A 20,962-nucleotide genomic window follows, 5' to 3' on the forward strand; every position below is an offset into this window, starting at 1 on the left:
CAGTGGAGAGAGAAAAAGAGAACACAGAGCTACTGAGCTCAACTGCATTTCTTCTTCTTCTTCTTCTTCTTTTTTTTTTTTTTTTTTTTTTGCAGAGAGCCGATGTGGCCGTAGCTCCTTTAACTATCACCTTGGTCCGGGAAGAGGTGATAGATTTCTCCAAGCCATTTATGAGTTTGGGGATCTCCATCATGATAAAAAAGCCACAGAAGTCCAAGCCGGGGGTTTTCTCCTTCCTCGATCCTTTGGCTTATGAAATCTGGATGTGCATTGTCTTTGCCTACATTGGAGTGAGTGTCGTCCTTTTCCTGGTCAGCCGCTTCAGCCCATATGAATGGCACAGTGAAGAGTTTGAGGAAGGGCGGGACCAGACAACCAGTGACCAATCCAATGAGTTTGGGATATTCAACAGTCTGTGGTTCTCCCTGGGAGCATTCATGCAACAAGGATGTGACATTTCTCCCAGGTCAGTCAGCAATTCTCAATCCTTTTGCTCAATGCTTTATTTTTCTTGGGGGAAAAAAAAAAGCAAATACTGTTAAGTTAAAGAATAAGAATTATTTCCAGACTTCATTGTATTCACCTTTTCAATTATGCTTTATAGTCAACTGTCCAGTGCATGCTGCTGATTATCTGGATACCTCCTGTGTTTGAGCCAACTCTGTCTGCTATCTGGTTGCTATGCTCAGCCAAGATTAGCAGGCATCATCAGAAATCTGGTGTTCTGTGGCTGAAAGGTTCAAAGAAGGGATGGGGGACAGTATGGTACAACTACCAGTTAGTGAGCATCTACCATATGCAAAGCAAGGTTTTGAGTCCCATACTTGCATTATCTCACTGAATCCTCACAGCAGCATAAGGTGGGACCCTCATTATATCTTCTTTCATTAATGAGGAACCACACGAATGGTGAATCTTACCAAGTTTACATGGCTAGTAGCTAGGTGAGTCTGAATCTACTTCAAAGCGCTACTTCTAATGCTACTTCTAAGTGATGGAAGGAGTGCTGAACTATGAGTGGGTTCCAGCACTGGCTGTAGTGTGCTCTGTATAGGTCTGAGCAGGTCACCTGACCCTAGTAGACCTGTTTCTTCATTTTTAAGAGAAAATGTTCTCTTTTTCTTAGTTCTGAGATAGACGTCAGAAATAATCTAGTTCCAGTGGTGATGTAACTTTGTTTCTTGTTGTTCAAAAGTGGAGTTTCTCAGAGGTGCCTCAGATACTGAACCGTGAGTACTTGGGTGCCCAAATAAGTGAGGTTGCAGCCCCCCACATGAGACCAGAGTAGCTCTATTTTTTTCTGTTTTATATATGAGATGGTGAATACTATTTCTCTAAAAAAAAAAAAAAGATTCTGTAGCTAAGAAAGGGGGGATAAAAGGCAGGATATAAGGGAGGGGGCATGAAAGAAACTTGAAATCTACCAATCTGGACCAATCCTCACATTTATTGATCTCCTGTCTTTGTGTGTAATGTTTTTTCAACTACATTCTGGAATGTATATGGTACAAATCCCCTCCAATTTACCTGATACACAAGCACTGACTATATTTCCTTTTCCTTTTACAGTTGTTCATTGTCTATGAACTCCTTTTCCACTAGGCTGTCCCTTGTAGACTACCAAGTTTCTAAAGCACATAGGAAGGCATGACTTGGAACTTGGCTCTCATGAATAGATTTGCACACACTGTCACCTTCTGGGGGCAAATTGCATAAATATTAAAGCCTCATGGATCTGTGCTGGAGGCATCTTTACCACTTGTCTGTTTTGCATTTCAGTGTCAACAAGAAGTAATTCCTAAGTAGCAATGGAATAAAATTCTTCCTAAGGAGCTTCTGTTAGGACTCATTTTGGCTGCTGTATAATTTAGGTAGTCTCATTGTTCACCATTATAATCTTGTTTTTCTTTAAATAAAAAGACAGTTGGGGGGTGGGGTGCGTGGGAGAGGAGGTGTGAGACTGGATGCTTGGCCAATACTGCCAAACACATGGTAAAGAGTAGATAGAACCAAGCAGGGGAAGGACTTGCTTAAAAATAAATCAGGCCAGTAGATAAACAGTGGGAAGAAATGACTCTTAGCTAGTCAGTTATAATGTAGGGCCATCATGGTATACACGTGTCTAAAAAGACCCAAAGTTTGTTTTTCTCCATTATTTCCTTCCTCGGTGGCATCTCACATCCTAATGCCTCACTGGAGTCGTCTGACCTCAGGGTATGTTTTCATACTCTTCACCCTTCCTCCCATGGTCACAAGTTGGTGGCCCACAAGAACCAAATTCTCTGCCAGGCCTGTATTTATTTAATCTGCCCAGAATTTGGTAGTTGTTGTGCACAGCCAAGTGGCAGCTGCCCTCCTTAGCTGATCCATGCCTCTTCCACTACACCCAGCCCCTAACTAACCACTTTCATCCCTTTGTTACCCAGCTGGCCCCTGGATACACTGTAATGCTATTCTGACTCTTAGGGAGTTTCTGTAGGCCCCTAAGCTCTGGGATTGGCCAGGGTAGGCCTGACAAAGAAAAGTACACCTCAAATAGATAAAACTTATTCTAAAAACTTATTCTAAGTTTGTGGCCTCTGGCTGCAGGAAGATTTTCACACTTTGTCTCCAGGACTTCTGGGGGTTCCATTAGAGTATCTTAGGAACCAAGACTGAGTGAAGAGGAGACCGAGCAGGATCCAACCCAGCCTCCTTCTTCTCAATCTTTGATAGAACCCCTCCACTCTGGGCCTGTTTTCACTGGTAAAATGGAACAGTTCTCACCCTCATGTATTGTTGGGAGGTTTAAAATAGATTGATAACATATAGAACCCATAGTGTAATATCCAGGAAGTACTATAAAACAGATCCACTTTTTATTATTTTATTGATTTTATATATTGGGCTTCTCTTCAACTTCACAAGAAGAAAAGGAACTCACACTGACTTGAAAGCCACTGGACTTCTCCCTTCTCGGGAAGCCCAGAGACAAAGCAGAAACAGCCAGTGGTTCACTCCAGAGACAAGCAGCATCTAGATTCCTGAGTCTCTTCCTCATGAAAACTGAGGAGAAGGATTTGTCATTTTGGATTAAAGAGACTAACAGATCTTTAAGGGGGGTGGGGGGGATCCTGGGTGGCTCAGCAGTTTGGTGCCTGCCTTCAGCCCAGGACGTGATCCTGGAGTCCTGGGATCCAGTCCCACGTCAGGCTCCCTGCATGGAGCCTGCTTCTCCCTCTGCCTGTGTCTCTGCCTCTCTCTCTCTCTCTCTCTCTCTCTCTCTCTCTCTGACTGTCTCTCATGAATAAATGAATAAAATCTTAAAAAGAGAGAGAGAGAGAGAGAGAGACACTGACAGACAAAAGAGTAAGCCTTCCAGAATAAGTTTTATCTACTTGAGGTGGACTTTTCCTTGTCAGGCCTACCCTGGCCAATCCCAGAGCTTAGGGGCCTATAGAAACGCCCTGAGAGTCAGAATAGCATTACAGTGTATCCTGGAAATATACACTAGAGAGAAAAAGCATATACTTCATCTCACCAGGGACCAGCCAAAAAAGACAAGGACACTCAGACAGTGATCAGAGCCAGAGACCAAGCAAACAACTACAAATGTCAACAGAAGCTTTTCTTTTTGCTGTCTGCATATTTCCTGATAAAGTCACCAAGTTTCAAGAGCCTCTGACATGCAAAGCACTGTATCACTCTGGGTGCTATGGTGGGAAGCACTTTAAGTGACTTGTACACATCAACATCCTTTCAAAAGAGCTTCAGTTAGCTGTTCTTGATGTTTACTTAAAGAATGTTTCATAAATCCTCACTAATTTAGATTCTCAGAAACTAAGTTCCATCTGAATTACATGTATCTACTACACTCATACACAAGTAGCTTTATGTCTTAATCTCTTCAAAGTCCACGTTAATGTCTCTTAATCAAAGTTAACAAAATGTAGCTAAATGTGCTTACCTACAATTAACACAATAATCTGACCACAGTAATATGAACAGATAAAGAGTTGTCTTTCTTATAAGAGAAGTGGAAGCAGACAGTGTCTCACGGTTTAGCGAAATCAGGATCTGCTATTTTGTGATTGTCTTGGCATTTGCTCATATTCACAAGATGGCTACCCCCAGACATCATGTGCATGTTCAAGCAGCAAGAAGGGGAAGAAGCGTTGACATTTCTAACTCTTTGGATCAGAAAAACAAAAGCTTAACAGAACACTCCCCACCCCAGCAGCTGACATGTACTTCTATCTCATTAGTCAGAGCAGTGGCCCATGATCACTTTTAGGAGCAAGGAAGGCCAGTAAGGCAAGGACTTAGGTGTTCTAGTCTCTAGAGGGGAAGGGGTGGGGATGGATGGTGGGGAATCAATGAGCAGCATTGGCCACAGCACCTAAAGTCAATGTTTTCTACACTTACACTGTGAATAAATAATCTGTAATTAACACATTCAATGACATGCTAGTAAATGCTTCTGAAATGCTTTAAAGACTCTTCCAACCTCTCTTTAAAATATTTATGTGAGAAATTGGTTTAAGTTTTTAACATTCAAAGTTAAAATTCGGTTTAGCTGTGATCACAGATTACAATTTTTTATACTAGGCTGATGGTAAGATTAAAATTCCATCCATGAATTGACTTCATAGCCCTGCTTCTTATGTCTGATGACCTATTTTTAATAGATATTAAGATTTCTTTTCCCATAGAGAGGAACATTTTGAGAAGATATATATTAAAGGAGGGACAAAACCATCACAGGCAAAGTGTATTTTTAGCTCCCTCTACTTTCTTTTCTGCACTCTTTCTCCCTATTTGTGGCAAGTGTGGTTCATTTATTCAATAGATATTGCTAATTGTCCACAACATGTAGGGCATGGTGCAGGGTGCTGAGAATATGAAAATACATCAATGAGGAGCATGGAACTGTAAGTATTTGCTTCAAGGAGCTGACAAGTATAGTGCTGTAAGACAGACATTAAACAGGCTATCGTGATGTGCTACAAATAAGATGATCCTGCTGTAGCAATAGATAATAAGGGAAGTAGAATTTCAGGGGACTTCCTTAAGTAATTCTGAAAAAATTTCTCTGAGGAGCTAATAGGTAAGAAAGAAATAGGCTTGCATAGAGCTGAGAGCTTTAAGAGCCAGTGCAAAGGCTCTCAGATGGAAAAGAGTTTTGTTGCTTTCAAAGATGGAAGGAATGACCAGAGTATATGACTTGCTGTGAATGAGAACAGAGATTTGAGATAGCATCAGAGAAGTAGGCAGAGTCCAGATAATGCACAGTTCCATACTATAGTATAGATTTACAGTTTTACTTTAAATATAATGGGAAGACAGTGGAGAATTTTTAAGCAAGAAAAGGACTGATTTACATGCTGAAATACCACTCTAGGGAGCTATGAGGAAAATTAATTGGGCAGAGAATAGTCAAGAATGGGAACAGAGAAATAAAGTAAGAGGATCTCATGGCCATCCAGGGGAAATTATAGTGATGGAAATTATAGTGGTCATGAGGATGGATTTGTGGCCTACTTTGAAACTAGAACTGATAGCACTTGCTGATGGACTGGATATCTGAGAGTGAGGGGAGGGAGGAGTCCATGGTGGATCCAAGAGGCTGGGAACATTTGGAAAACATGCAACTACAGTTCCAGAGACCTTTAGCTTTGAGCGGGATCATTAGGATGATCTAATTTATCCATCTCATGTTATGCATGAAGAAACCGAGGCCCAAGAGGGCAAAGCGATTTCCTCTGAGGTGACCAAGAAAACCCTGTAGCCTGTTGATGCCCAGTCCACTACTTACTACGCAGTGTCAGCCCAAGGCTCTACTGCCTGCAAATAGCTAAGAGTAAGCCCTTTGCCTCTTTATTCCCCACTTCCTCATTGGCTTGTCCATGGAGTCAATACTTTTCTGGTTGGGTTCAGATGACCTTAGAGAACAAGAGAGGTTTGGAGGGTTCTAGGCAAATAGTGAAAATGGGAAATTATGATTACATCTTTCAAAAGTCTTTTATTCCTGATCTTAAAATGTATCAGAATATATGACGATTATCTCCAACTAGTGAAGGTAGTTAGTCTCAGTGAGAAGTCTCAAGTGGAGGAGTGATGGTACTTTGGAGATCTCCAGGAACCTTGTATCACACCCCCTAGCTAATCTAATTGTTGGGCCAAGTGATTCACCATGGGAACAGGATAACCAATGAACAGATCCCAAACTGATAACCAACAACAGTTTGACCTTTGCATTCACACAAAAGTTCCATAGCAACCCATATGCCATGACATTGAGAGGTGATGAGAAATCCACCCCATCCACCTCCTGTTCTCCCACCTCCTCTCCCAGAGACAGTCAGGCAAACCTCCTTCTCTTGCTCATCTTGTGTCATTTAAGTGCTGCAGAAGGAAAGAAGGGATGCTGAGAGTTGAAATTTAGGGAGGTTGGCTACCTGAGATCATAAACTATTTCACCTTTAGAAAACATAAACCTCATTTAGGACACAGATTCATTGCTGCAAGTAACAATATCACAAGGCTATATAGATAATCATGATGCAAGAAATGTATGACAGATGCTTTGTTCCTTAAGACTAGGTATAGGAGTTTCTGTAGGGACCTCCTGGATCAGAATCATCTGTCCCTCACATTGGCCCAGGTGAGGGAATGCTGCAAATGTGACAGGTGTGATCTGTGCAGGTACTGTCTGGGAGCAGCCCCATCCCTGAGGGACTTCTTCAGCTCAGTGCCTCTTTCCTTTTCAACTTTAATCCTCTGCCACCTGATGGCAAGATCCAGAGCCAGACTTCAATGCCCAGCAGTTTCAGAGACCATTGAGAAGCACAGAGTGGAAGTTTCAGAAGCTCCAGAAGCCACATGGAAGTATTAAAATGAATGCAGTGACGAGGATAAAGGCTTCACCGGGTACGCAAATGAAAAGCATCATTTTCTGCATCTCAGCCAGCAATTCTGGCCATCAGTAAGAGGAAAGTCAAATTACACTCTCCCTCTCTAGAGTGTACTGAAAGTCCAAGGTTTGAATAGCTTAAATGAAGGAGAGATTGATTTTTTTTTCTTTTAAAATCACAATAGGCGAGTTTGTAGAAAATGTTTCACCAAACTGAAAGGGATGTTTAGAGTCATTTGCTCACTCATTAAATGTGTATTTAGCACCTATTATGCAACAGACGTGGTTCAGAGTGATATAGGAGATATCACTGAACTAAGCAGACAAAACTCCCTGCCCTTCTAGGAGCTTACCTTCTAGTGAGAGGAGGCAAGCAAAACACCTGTAAAATGTAATCAACACCCCCATCCCATTATCATTAGGTGAAGGTTCTGGCATACACGGAAGAAAGGGATTTATCCAGGGGTCACAAAGATAACTCATGTAAGCTCAGTAACAAAAGAATGGAGGTCAGCCAGGGGCTGCAGTGAGCTAAGACACATATATGTCAGCTGAAGAAGGCAACTCCCACTCAGTTCTGGTCAGTCATTGCCCTGGGAACTCTATGCAGAGGAAACACATGCCAAGATTCAGTTGGAGATCCCTGGAAGGATGGCAAAGAGTATAATGTACCACTTGGAATATTTATGTACTTTTTAAGGAATTTTCCCCCTCCAAGTATAAAATGTGATCACTGTTTTTCTCATCTTTCACATGCCTTAGAAAATCCAGGCCATGAGTAGGGGCTACACTAGAAGAGAAATGGTCCCTATGTCTCCAAAACCAAAAAAGTCTACCCATGACTACATTCTCCCTAGGTTCTATATTTTCCTGGAGAGGACCCCCTGTTTCTTTTTAAACTTTCTCTGGAAATACAGCATTTAGGACCAGAAGACCCAATTGTTCATCTTCAGAGAAGTACAGAATTCTACATAAGAAAAATATGAAAGCATTATTAATTGAAGTGATGGAGAATGTATACTCATATTCCTATGAGGAGTCTGATGGTTTTGAATATGAATTAGGCACAGCATCCCTCTATGCAAAGGAATACTTTTGCCCTAGCTATGTTCAAGGAAGATAAAAGGCAAATTAAGGCCAGGGTATCACATAGAAGATAAATTGTGTTAAGCACACTAACATGGAAATGGCAAACCTAGGGTATGATAATCATGGTAGGTCTCCTGTGGTTTTAAGAGGGCCTTAAAATAAGGAAGCATGGTTCCTGCTGGAAGCAGGATGGAGTTCTACCCAAGGGAGGCAATGGGAACAGCTGTTGTCACAGGGAGCAAGCCCACAGGATGGGAGGAAGTGGTAAAGGAGCTTAGAAAAAAGTTCAGTCTCAGTCTATGGTTGGCCCACTGGGTGAGTCACTAAATCTGTCTCACTTCTCCATCCTCAAAATGGAAGCAAGATGGTCCCTATGTCCCCAGATCCTCATCTAAGGCTTGTCTCCCTCTGATTCCCAGGTTCAACCAAGGTTCTAGCCAAACCAAATTGTATTTCATTTCATTTCCCCATGCCCTTGTCATCTCCTCCACTTAGAGTGACTGCTCCCTTCTTTCCTGCTCAACTCTTCGCCCTTTGCAAATACTGGATTCCCAGCCCCAATTACTCCTCTAAAGTTGTGCTTCATGGTAATGGTTATGTCTGAATTCTGGAATAGGGTCGCTGCAATTGAATCCTAGCAGCATCTCAGTCTCTTCTTCTGGAAAATGGGAGTGATAAGAAGAAGACCTACTGAAAGGATATTAAATGACATAATGCCTAGAAAGCTCTTCCTCTGCATAGGGCTGATCCATGGATAGGATGAGCTGTTGATGTTGCTGTTGCTTTCACCACTGTCACCGTATATTTCTGAGGGCATCTTTCATCTTCAGCCCTGTACTAGAGTTACCCTGGCTATTCATCACCAAGACGTAGACTGGCAGATTGATCTCTGCAGCTCATCCAAAACCTGGCACTTGGTGTTGTGTATTCAAATACACACTTGTTGAATTAACATGTCACTTTCTAAGGATGTCATATTTTTCATTTAATGGAGATAAAGCCATCTAATGAAGAGAATTTATGACTTTCACTAACTACCTGTGTCACATGGGGAAACTCAGTCCTGGTCTATGAAGGAATTTGGAGAAAAATCAGGTAGAACTGGAGAAAAGGAGGTTAAACAGGCCCTAAAGACAAAGTTCCCTATCATCCAATAGGGACCAGTTACCCCATTATTCAGAAATGTTCTAATCTCCTCTTGGCTCACAAGACAGTAGTAATAATTGCTTTTACTTGTTGCAATTACTTGTTAGGCACTCTGATGTTAGATCACATTACTTATCATCATGAAAACCTCTTCCTGGGTACATCAACACCATTCTATAGATGAGAAAACTGAGGCTTAGAGTGATTAACTCCCTCATCCTTGGTTACCCATCAGAGCTGGGATTATAATCTGTGTTTGTCTGATTCCATGAATTATCCTTGACACAATGCAGTCTTCCAAAATCAGAAATCTTCTGAGGGTCCCTTAGGGCTCCCTGTGGATTGTTAGAATTCATGAAAAAAAAAAAAAAAAGGACTCATTTTTTTTTTTCTGTAGGACTTCCTCACTCTGATTATTTTAATGGACCTTTTTTGCCTTGGGTTTTTATTCCATTTTTATTCTTTACAATCTCTTTGTCTTTAAAAGTCATCTCCTGAGAAAGGAGAGGTGAGCACCCAGGAGTGCACTCTGTGCCCATCAGGAGAGAGTACAATGTGGCCAGCTGGAGTGAGGAAGATATGAAATATAGACAAAAACAAAGCTATAACTAGTGCCACTTTGGAGAGGCCAATCTCTTGGCTTCAGCTAGGAGGTGACTATGGTATAGGGTAGGCTTCATAGTCACAGCCAAAAGCTGAAGATTGCATGGGATTCTTTAACTGTAACTCATTAAGAATGGGGGTGAGGAAAGAAAAGGCAAAAAGGATGACAAATGGCCTTAAAATTGTAGGAGTAAGAAACTTATAGTGTCCACACATTTATCCTATAAATATGGTTGTGCAAATGTGACAAGATATATGTATAAGGATATTCCTTTCACTGTTGTTTTAAAAATCTGGAGGTAGCCCACTGTCCCTCAGTGGAAGTCTGCTGAAAGAAGCATAGTTCATCATCCAGTGAAACCCAATGCAGCTGTTATGGTAGAAGAACAAGGATGCTTGTGCTGCTTTGTAAAGATCTTTGGGGTTACATGGCAGGGAAATAATGGGTTGTGGTCCCACTGGTCCCAAATTATAGGTTCTTTTCACTGCAGCAGGCTGCCTCTCTGGAACACAGGGAACTCAGAGAATGTGTAACTGAGGGCTAAACTCTGTGGCATGTGGTTTGGTGCCAATTCTTTTCTGAGAAAGGAAAAATTAGTGTGGGCTGTGGTGAAAAGAGACCTCTGGGAAACATTGGACTATGCCTTGAAAGATAAGATAAGATTTTCTACAAAAGCAAAGAAATGAAAAGGGAAGTCTCAGGGTAGGGGAGAGGGAGTGGGCAGGGATTGCTATGAACAAAGGCACTGAAGCAAGCATGTGTTGAGCCATGGGACCTGTCAATCTAGGTCATCCCTAGGTACTCATTAGCTGAAGGTTCAGAGCTGACAAAGTTTAATAGTAAACTCAATACTATGACTTTGGGAGACCCATAACGTTTGTAAAACCAGTTGAGCATCACCCAAAAAACAAAGTCTAAAATGGGCAATATTGGGTCAGTTCTTCAGTTGCCATCAGAAAGAAATTCCCTGCTACCCATTAAGCACCTTTATTGATTGGTGTTAAGGCTTGGTCTACCATGGATGGAATGATGTCAGCCAGTTATAACTTCTAGAATTCAGAGAATCCTGGCTAGGCACTCAGGGAGTCCCTGCCCCTGCTGCTACCAGGTTATTTATCTCCTGAGTAGCACAAAAAGAAATGTCAGGCAGAAAGATGCCTTCCCTTCTGTATAATTCTGGCTAGGCACCCACTTGATAGTCTTCTTCTCTTTCATGTCCTATTCTCTATGTAGGTACCCATTCTGTGAATGGATAGAAAGAATGGAGAAGGAGTTCATTTTGTTTTATTTCTGGTTACTGTATGTATACTTCTGTAGACACCAGGGAGGATTAATCAATCAAATGTTTTAATTGAGCACCATCTTGGGTCTAAACCTTGCCTTAGCATAATGATGCTAAGCATTGTGGCAGATGCAAAGAAGCAAGAAACATGAGTTCTGACCTCTGACTTTGCAAGTCAGTAGTAAAACCAAGATATATAAGAAAGAAGGTAGTAAAGCAGAATGTGTATTTGAATAATTCCCAAACACAGGATTTATGGTCAATAGGTAGAGAAAAAAGATCACTGAGGACTAAAATGATCTAGGCTGCCTTAGTGAAAAAGGAGAGACTTGGGCTTGTCTCAAGGATAAAGCTAGACTTATAGAAGGAACTCTATAGAAGGACTTTTAGAAGGTAAGGCATTTGGGGGATAGAGGGAAGCCCAAGCAAAGAAGGAAAAATAAATGTGTTTTGGGCACCCCGGGTGGCTCAGCGGTTTAGCGCCGCCTTCAGCCCAGGGCCTGATCCTGCAGACCCAGGATGGAGTCCCACATCGGGCTCCCTGCATGGAGCCTGCTTCTCCCTCTGCCTGCGTCTCTGCCTCTCTCTCTCTCTCTCTCTCTCTCTCTCTCTTTCTCTCTCTGTTTCTCATGAATAAATAAATAAAATCATTAAAAAAAAGAAAAAGGAAAATAACTGTGTTTTGAGACTAAGTAAACATTATTCAGAGACCTGGGTTTGAATCCTAGTCTACCAGTTACTAGCTATAAGCCTTGAGCCAGTAACTTAACTACAAAGCCACTGAGGTTCCTTTAAAAATTGGGGCCATTAATGCCAATATCGTCGGATTATTACAAGAATACATAGGCAAACAAAAACTGATGCACAGTGCCTAGCATATACCAGGGATTCAAAAATCTTAATTTTCTTTTCATCTTCTTGTGTTAATCACGTCACTTCCTTTCCACATTGTCTCCAGTTTCCCACCAATCATTTTTTGTCTGCTGAGAGCTTTCTAGGACTCAGTGCCATGAATCTCTTTATCTAGTTGTCCTCTTGGCCCAGCATTGGCCAGAGGGAAGTCCAGAGACTGCTCCCAGAAGAAGAAGAAAGGCTGCCAGGTACAGTATTATGACTGGAGGATGTGGACAGCATAACTCATCCTATCCCAGGGTTATTTCTCACTTTAAGCCTGGACTAGAACTGGATCTGAGATCCTGCCTCCCTCCCTAACAAAACTCATCTCCTGGGCAATAACATTCCCTGCCAAACTACATTGTTCACTAGTCCCTTCCTCATCTCCTGGGCATCTGATTTTCTTAGTGGTTAGCATTACAGTCATTATTTTTTGTTTCCCAGAATGACAGATACTAGTTTTGCAGGACTTGTAAATATTTAGCACTTTTTCAACAAACTAACAGTACAAGCTCAGAAGTTGGAGTGGGGCTTATTTCTGCCTCTCACACTTGCTGTGTGACTTTGAACAAGTAACTTTGCAATTCGGAGTTTCTGTTACTATTGCTACATAACAAGCCCGAATTTATGGTGTAAAATTACAGACATTCTATTATTCTCATAGTATCCATGGGTCAGGAAATTTGAAAAGCAGCATAGTGGGATGGCTTCTTCTTGCCTAGGGATGTCTAGGGCTTCAGATGGAAGAACTAAAAGGCCGTGAATGATTTGATAGCTGGGGGATGGAATCATCTGAAGACTCATACACACAACTGGCAGTTGAAATTATTGTCCCAAATGCCTTACATGTGCTCCCTCCGTGCTCTGCTTGGGCTTCCTCAGCGTGAGAGTCAGTTCCAAGAACAAGGGACCAAAGGAAAGGCAGGCAGAAGCTATATCACCTTTCATGACCTACCCTGAGAAGTCACAAAGGGTGATTTCTGCCATAGTCACAAGTCCAGCCATATCAAAAGGGAAGGAATCTTTCAGTAGAAAAAGTGTCAAAATCACATTGTTAAGAGAAACATGTGGAATAAGACAGATTGTTGTGGCCATATTTGGAAAATACAATCTGTCATACCTTATATATAAAGAGAAGATAATCCTTTTTGGAATAATTGTAAAGATTAAATAAGAAAAGTTTTTATGGTACTTAGAGTGGTGCCTGACATGTAATCAATAAAAGTCATATATTTATTCAGTCTCTCCCCCTCCTTTCTCCTTTTCCTTCCCCCACTCCTTCCCCATCTCCCTCCCCAACTCTCTCTCTCCCAGAGTAGAGATACATACACATATATGACATTTATAGTCGGTGCTTATTAATGTGTAGTCAGTGCTAATTAATATTTTGTGTCCATAATAGATACTAGTAATTATTTAAGTTAATGAATCTATAGATTAGATCTCTAATGAATCTACAAAATAGAGCCTTAAATGTCAGGCAGTTTCTTATCGAATCATCTCATTTTATACTTGGAAAAACCAAGGTTGAGAAAGTTTGCAAAGTCGACTAAATTAACATTGAGCATTTTATAGTCCAGACTTTGATGAAGCATTTTTGTTGAAAATAAATCAAGTGGGGATGCCTGGATGGCTCTGTGGTTGAGCATCTGCCTTTGGCCCATGGCATGATCCTGGAATCCCAGGATCAAGTCCCACATCAGGTTTCCTGCATGGAGCCTGCTCCTCTCTCTGCCCTCTCTCTCGGTGTCTTTCATGAATAAATAAATAAAATCTTTAAAAAAAAAAAAAAGAAATCAAGTGACCCTAACAACGAGCAATTTTTCAAATGACTGATGTTTAGATTTCAACACTTTTCAGGATATATAGGTCCTTGAACTTCATCATAATCCCTAAGAGGCAAATGAAAAGAGACAGGAGGAACACAAGAGCTTGGTGTGTTCTCATTTTGAAGATCTGAATGCTGAAATGAGCCAGGTCACTGCCTTTGCTTTTTTGACACTATATATATTGTTCCTGCTCCCCACAGCCAAAGGCGCCACATTTAGGCAATATTTGCTCAGTGAACCAGCAAAGCAGAACAGAGTTAGCAAAATTTGAGATGGTGTGCCTTTTCATCCCTGTACTGAGAAGTAAAACCAAGGCAAACAGAACAAAAGGGGCATGGTTTATTTTTCCTTAGCAAAGCCATATACAGCGCCTGGCTGGACAAGGACAGCATCAGAAGATAAAATTGTGGCCAAGTGACCTTGGGCATGTCACTTTCCTTCTCACACCTCAGATTTCACAGTCTGAATGATCTAATTCTACAATGGGAGGTGTTTACTGAGCCCTTGTGATCAGTTCTCTCAGTATATGAAGAATACACAGCAATAAGAAATGCCAGATCTTTACTTACGTGATGTTTATTTTGTTTTAATATTTTATTTATTTATTCATGAGAGAGAGAGAAAGAGAGAGAGAGAGAGGCAGGGACACAGGCAGAGGGAAAAGCAGGCCCCATGCAGGAAGCCCTATGTGGGACTCGATCCTGGGACTCCAGGATCACGCCCTGAGCCAAAGACAGGCACTAAACCACTGAGCCGCCCAGGGATCCCTACTTACATGATGTTTATAGTCAAACTGAGGAGATATGACTAAGACATAAGAAACAGAGAACTTACAAAGCTTAGGTCTATCTTGGGACCCAAGTGCCATCCATGGATGACCCAAAAGTGAGAGATGGATGTTGGTAGAAGGTCAGTTCTCATCTACCCATCTGGCTGAGGAGGGAAATGAGCAGACACATCATTAAATCTGAAGCAAATCTACTAGACTTCCCTACAAAACCAGTGGCTCTATTTCACCTTATCTGCTGCATCAAAACTCAAAGGGGAAAAGGAGGATTTCATACTAATACAAAGAAGATTTGTGGTTTATTTTTTAAAACCTCAATCTCTTTTTTAGTCAATGGACTCTTCTCTCTCAAATTTGATTTGATATGCTGAGATTTTAATTGGAGGTACTCTTTTCTTAATATCTTCCCCCTTTGACACAAAATTTATTTAATTTTACTGAGGTATAAGACACAGTGAGTGCACAAATCATAAAGACATAGCTTAATTTTCATAAAGCAAAAAGATTTGTGTGATCAAAATTAAAATTAAGAAATCTAATACTACCAGAATCTCAGAATCTCTTTTTTGCTCCCTTCCCCATACAAGAGTAATCACTATCCTGACTTCTGACATCAAAAACTAATTTTACTAATTGAACTATTTTTAAATCTCATAAGTAGAACTATAAAATGTGTATTATTTTGTCTTGCTCTTTTTGTTCAATATTATGTTGTCATATTCATCCATGTCATCACATACAGTTGCAGTCTGTTCATTCTCATTTTTGTATAGTATTTCATTGTATGGATATGCTGCAATTTATTTATCCAGAAATAAAAGCAGAAGTGTGACTATCTTTGCAGATAAGCATTTCTGTTGTTCCCAGTGTGAGGCCATTATATATAATCCTGCTATATTCTTGTAAAAGTCTTCTGATGAACATATGGAATTCCTTTTGGGTATATACCTAGGAGAGGAATTCCCAGACCACATTATTTATAATTCCCTGTTATAGATTTTGCCAAACTGTTTTTGAAAACAAATTTACATCCTCATAAACAATAGAGGTGTTCTAGTTGCTCCACATCTATACCTTTTTCATCTTAGCAAGTGGGTGTTGTAATATCCCATTATGGTTTTAATTTGCATTTGCCTGATGACTCGTAGCTTTTTCATATTTATTAGCCATTTGTATAGCCTCTTTTATGAAGTAGCTTTGAAAAATTTTTCCCATATTTCTGTTAGGAAACTTTTTTTTTCTTATTGCTGTTGTATTTTAAAGCATTCTTTGTATATCTCTGATAATGCATATTAACAGGTGCCTGTATTATATCTTCTGTTCTGTGGCTTGTATTTTCACTATCTTGAGAGTGTTGTATGATGAACAGAAATAGTTTTAATGTAGTCAGTGTAGCAAATTTTCCCTTTATGTCTAGTACTTTCAATGTGTTGCTTAAGAAGCCTTTGCCTACCTCAAAGTCATGAAGATATTCTATGATTGATTTATGAAATTTTAACTTACATTTTAATTTATGAAATCATAACTTTCATTTGGATTTGTGTGTCCTATAGATATGTACAGCAAAGTACAGGATAAAGGCTTGTTGTTATTGTTGTTTTGCATGTGGATTTCCTATTATACTATCATTATTTATTGAGAAGGCCATCATTTTTCTCCACTACACGCCCCTTCCTCATAAATCAGCTCAACAAAGGCATATAGTCTGTTATTGGACACTTGATTCTGTTATTAGTCTTTCCCTACACCACACTATCTAATTACTATAGCTTTATAATGCTTGATAGCAAGTAACCAGATGTCTGGAGAAGGCTGTTCATGGAGGCTAAAACAAAGACTGGATTATTCCATTAGGTGAGGGGGTAGTATAGAAGGCTTTTCATATGAGATCATATTTGCAGTATTTTTATAAGTGTGAGACTGTGTGAGACTTTTATAAGTGTGAGACATTGGAACACCAGTGATTGTGCTTTTCTTGAAACTCTAGAACAAATCAGTAGCTAAGACCCTGTCAGTTATTTCTGGGCAGTGTTTCAAAATACCTAAAAGTGATAGATAAACCTCAGAACACTTATGAGTAAAAAAGGCATTCTTTAGCATCCAAACATGGAGCACATAAAACTCTAGAGGCTACCAGAGAAAAGGCAGAGAAGGATTAATTCTCTTTCATTTAGGCACTGATGAATTATTGAAAACTACATCTGAAACTAATGATGTACTGTATGTTGGCTAATTGAATTTAAATTCAAAAAACTCTTTCATTTAAATTAACCTAAAAGAAAAAACTCCATATGAAATGAGACAGAAGGTAGTGGGGAACAAAAAAGAATTTGTTGTGCATTCAAAATATGGTTACTTTTATTGACTCTTAATCTCAATTCAGTGTGTGAAGAAAGTTGTGGATTGCATTGGCACACCATAAGAGAGATGAACAAGTAAAAAATGTAAATTTTTTTTCAGATAGAATGTTTTGTGCCAGTTGAGTTGAAGGGTATTACTAAGTAATGGATGTGTTGGGGCAGTTAAACTAGGGGTATTGACTGAGTCATGAATCACCAAGCTCCTGACCCATGATAAAAATAAAAATAACTCATAGGAAAAGCAAACTCATCTATAGGTTTAAACCACAGAGCAAAAACTGTTCTGTGCAAAATTTCGTTTTATTTTATCTTCTGAATTTTCCACCCTTGTTTAAGTCAACTGTACTGAAATGCTTTCACTTCAAAAGCGATAAACAACATTCCTTTTCGTTGCAGCAAAATAAAACCCTCATGCTCAATAAATCAAAACTGTCCTGGCAAAAATTGAACAATTCCATCATTTGCTGAAACTTCTAAAACCCTCAAATTTGTTTGAATACTTCTGTAAACAATTCAATAAATCAGTGTTGGCAAAAGTATGTGTTAGAGCACTTATAGTGGACTCACGGCTGGGCTAGGTGAGTAGGAAATTCTCAAGGAGAATAACGTGGTCTACACACACACACACACACACACACACATACACACACACAAACACACCATTATTTCTTACTTAATTTACTGGAGGAAAATTCCCATTATTTAAATAGTTGAACATGGTGCTAGGTCTCTTATCCCTGTCCTTCACAGGGACATGAAGCAGTCTTTACATGCTATTACAGTTGCTTTACTGAAAACTATACCCTAGACTATTACTGCTAAAAATTTTTGTGCATAAAAAATATTAAGGGATTTTGTTAAAATGAGGTTCAAATTTAGTAGGTTTTGAGTGTGGCATACGATTTTGTATTTCTATTAAACTGCCAGGTGAAGTCAATGCTGCTGAACCAAGGATTGTATTTTGAATGATAAAATGTAGGCTAAGAGCTTCTCTAGAGTATAGGACCTCATTGTCTTGCCCACCACTATAACCCCAGCACCTATCAGACAGAGCATCCACTAATATACACTGAGTAAAGAAGTAAGTGTCCAAATATTACTTATGATGTGCATTTATCAATACATTTTTACATTGGTGACATGAAAAAAATTAACAGTATGGGCATAAATACTGAAATAAGAATAGCCATGGCCTGATGAAGAAGGCATGATGGAAAGACATAAGAAGTAAAATAGATGGGAAATTACTATCAAATTATAAAGGGTTTTGAAAACCAGGCAAAAAATCAGTATAATCTCCTAATATAAATCAGTATAATAATTCCCTAATATAAATCAATATGATCTCATAATAAATAGGAGAGTGGCGGGCTGACGGTTTTGAGATGCTCAATCTGGTGGCATTGGGCAGAAAAGCAGTAGGCAGCATATTTCTATTAACTCTTAAGACATTCTCTGCAATTCCACAAGTCTTCCCTTTTCCTCAACTAGAATGTGGGCTCCCTAAAAGCAGAACCCATTTTTTATTCATCTCTAGATCCCAGTTTCCAGCAGAGGGGATGATGCATAGCAGTCACTACATAATAACCATGTCTGGAAATGACACTCATGGTAGTCCAGCAGTGTCACTGCGGTCCCCAGAAAAAAAAAACATTTCTAGGGTGCCTCGATTGTGGTATGCCATACAGACTGTGGATCATCTAAAGCAGAAGCCAAGAGAATCCATACCATGGGACTCAAGTCAGAAGAAATAGGGAGCATAGTTACAGACATCAGAACCATGGAGAGCTCCCAGCGAGCTAATCAGACTCTCTAGGCCTTGTAATCTGAATTTTCCATACTTGCTATTTTGCTCTTGTGGTACTAGAGAAATTTAGTGGAATATATTCAGGATATTTATGATATAAACCATGCAAATTACTATAGAAATTATGTGTCGTATTATGTTAACCAGGCTGACTACCACTACTTCATTATCTAATAAAAAGCAGACAACAGAGCTTATGCTTATGACACCAAATTATTTTCTGCAAATGGCCAGTTAAAATATAGTGACAATAAAAATGGACTTTACCTTGAGACAGAGCCATTATTCTTGGAAAGCTATAAGAAGAATCCAATTTGTTCTAATTATGTTATGATCTAACTGTGTCGTGGGAGTAGAGTATTTAAATCAACATACTCTTTGATAAAGATCTCCTGTGTCTTTTGTATCAATCAGCCTTGGTTCTCATGGGTTTCCCTGTCTCAACTCAGAGGATACTTGTTTTAAAAGATCCATCGGAATCTGAAAATGCAAATGTTTTATAGCATTTCCCTCTGCCAGATCACGTCTCTCGAGGGAAATCAAATAAATAAAGCAGATTTGAGTTACTTTTAAAGACCCAAGAAGAGCTATTCTCCATAAGAAATGGAACATTAAATAAAGACCTGATTATCCTGTGGTCATCTCAGTTTCCCTCATATTACCGCAGTTGTTGGTCTTTGGGTTACCCTTCCCAGGGGGGCAACTGGAGTTAAATTAGATCCATTTCCCTATAATTCATCGGTATTTTCATTTTTTAAGGTTTTTTTCATTTTTAACATTTTTTTTATTCATAACAGACACATAGAGAGAGAGAGAGAGGCAGAGACACAGGCAGAGGGAGAAGCAGGCTCCATGCAAACTTGGTGTCAGACTTGACCCCAGATCTCTAGGATCACGACCTGAGCTGAAGGCAGATGCTCAACCGCTGAGCTACCCAGGCATCCTTCATTGGTATTTTCTGGTATTTTGAAACAGTTGAATGAGAGAAGGAAAATAGCTGTCATACTAAATCCTTTCCCAACTATTAAGATCTTTCTTATGTTAGGGTATTTTGTATAAATTTGGACTCCGATTTTTTCCTAGTTCCATTCTAATTTTGAAAAATAAATATGCATATTATCCAGTAATGAATATCATTAGCCCTCAACAATGTACATACATTACACAGTGCTAGATAGTAGCAGGGGATCACAACATCTATTCAGCATTCAACAAATATTTATTGAGGGCTAAGTGCCTGCAGAAAAAGTGAAGGTCACAGTCTTTATTTATAAAAGAGATTGGGGGGAAAGGGGAAAACTTGCATTTCTTGATAATTTACCATTAGGTACACATGGTGCTGAATTTACACATTTCTCATTTAATGAACTTACAATTTAGTTAAGGAAGAATGAGAAGGATGGTGATGTTAATAGTTTTAGTGACAGCACTTAACACATACCATGCGCATGCCACTGTTATAAGTATTTTGCATGCATTATCTATTTAAATCCTTCACAATCCTATGTTAATCTGTAAGAAGTCTATGTGTATGAAGTAGGTATAACTGCCCTTGCTTTAGAAAAAACAACAGAGATTTAAAGAGGTGAGGACCTCTCTCTAGGTGGCACAGCTAAGAAAGTAGGGAGTCCAGATTATAAATCAGGTCTGACGAGCTCCAAAGTGTGTATTCCTAACCATCCCCAATACTAGCTCCCTTACAAATCACCTAGAAATGCCAAGATCCACTTTCCCTGATGTTTACAATAGCAATTAAGTAACATATTAACTTATCGTGTATAAATGACCATCACTCATGTTGGAAGGTAAACTACACAACTCCTGCATATGTAATTTCCTATCCACCAGCAGCTGTCTGGCATCCAGCCCAGTGTCTGGCTCATAGCACATATTCAGTAAGTATTTGTTGAATGAGAGGATTCTCCTACCAAGGAGTTCTCTAAAAGCAGAAATTTTCCTTGATGTTTCACCAGAGTAATTGTGGAACTACCAAATAAAGAAGGAAAATTTTGAAGACATGGTAGCATTTAGCTGTACAGTTGTATCTGACTCTAGTCTCATCTGAGGTGGATATGATATCATATCCTTATCTGTAGTGCAGGCCAGGCTTAGTCTACAATTTCAATAAATCTACTATATGGTTAGTTAAATGCACTGCTCTACATCCTATGCTATGTACAGATGGGGATACTGTGATAAGTAAGACATAGTTTTGCCCTCAGGGGGTTCACAGTCCAATAACCAGGCAATGATAATGCACTCGAATGTGCAC

The 20,962-nt window shown here is 39.7% G+C and overlaps 1 protein-coding gene across 5 annotated transcripts in view; it reads left to right on the forward strand.

Annotated features, from left to right (window-relative positions):
* The window catches only part of GRIA1 (glutamate ionotropic receptor AMPA type subunit 1), a 300,553-nt gene that overhangs the window by 210,460 nt on the left and 69,131 nt on the right, over positions 1–20,962 (forward strand). For all 5 annotated transcript variants that reach the window (XR_005986977.1, XM_041750345.1, XM_041750344.1 and 2 more), the window contains one exon: positions 96–466. Coding sequence is in view for 4 of the 5 variants with exons in the window: in XM_041750345.1 (XP_041606279.1) it covers positions 96–466 (371 nt within the window). In the remaining variant the exon portion in view is untranslated. The remainder of the gene's footprint in view (positions 1–95; positions 467–20,962) is intronic.

Source organism: Vulpes lagopus, chromosome 3, assembly GCF_018345385.1.
Source record: "Vulpes lagopus strain Blue_001 chromosome 3, ASM1834538v1, whole genome shotgun sequence".
NCBI lineage: Eukaryota > Metazoa > Chordata > Mammalia > Carnivora > Canidae > Vulpes > Vulpes lagopus.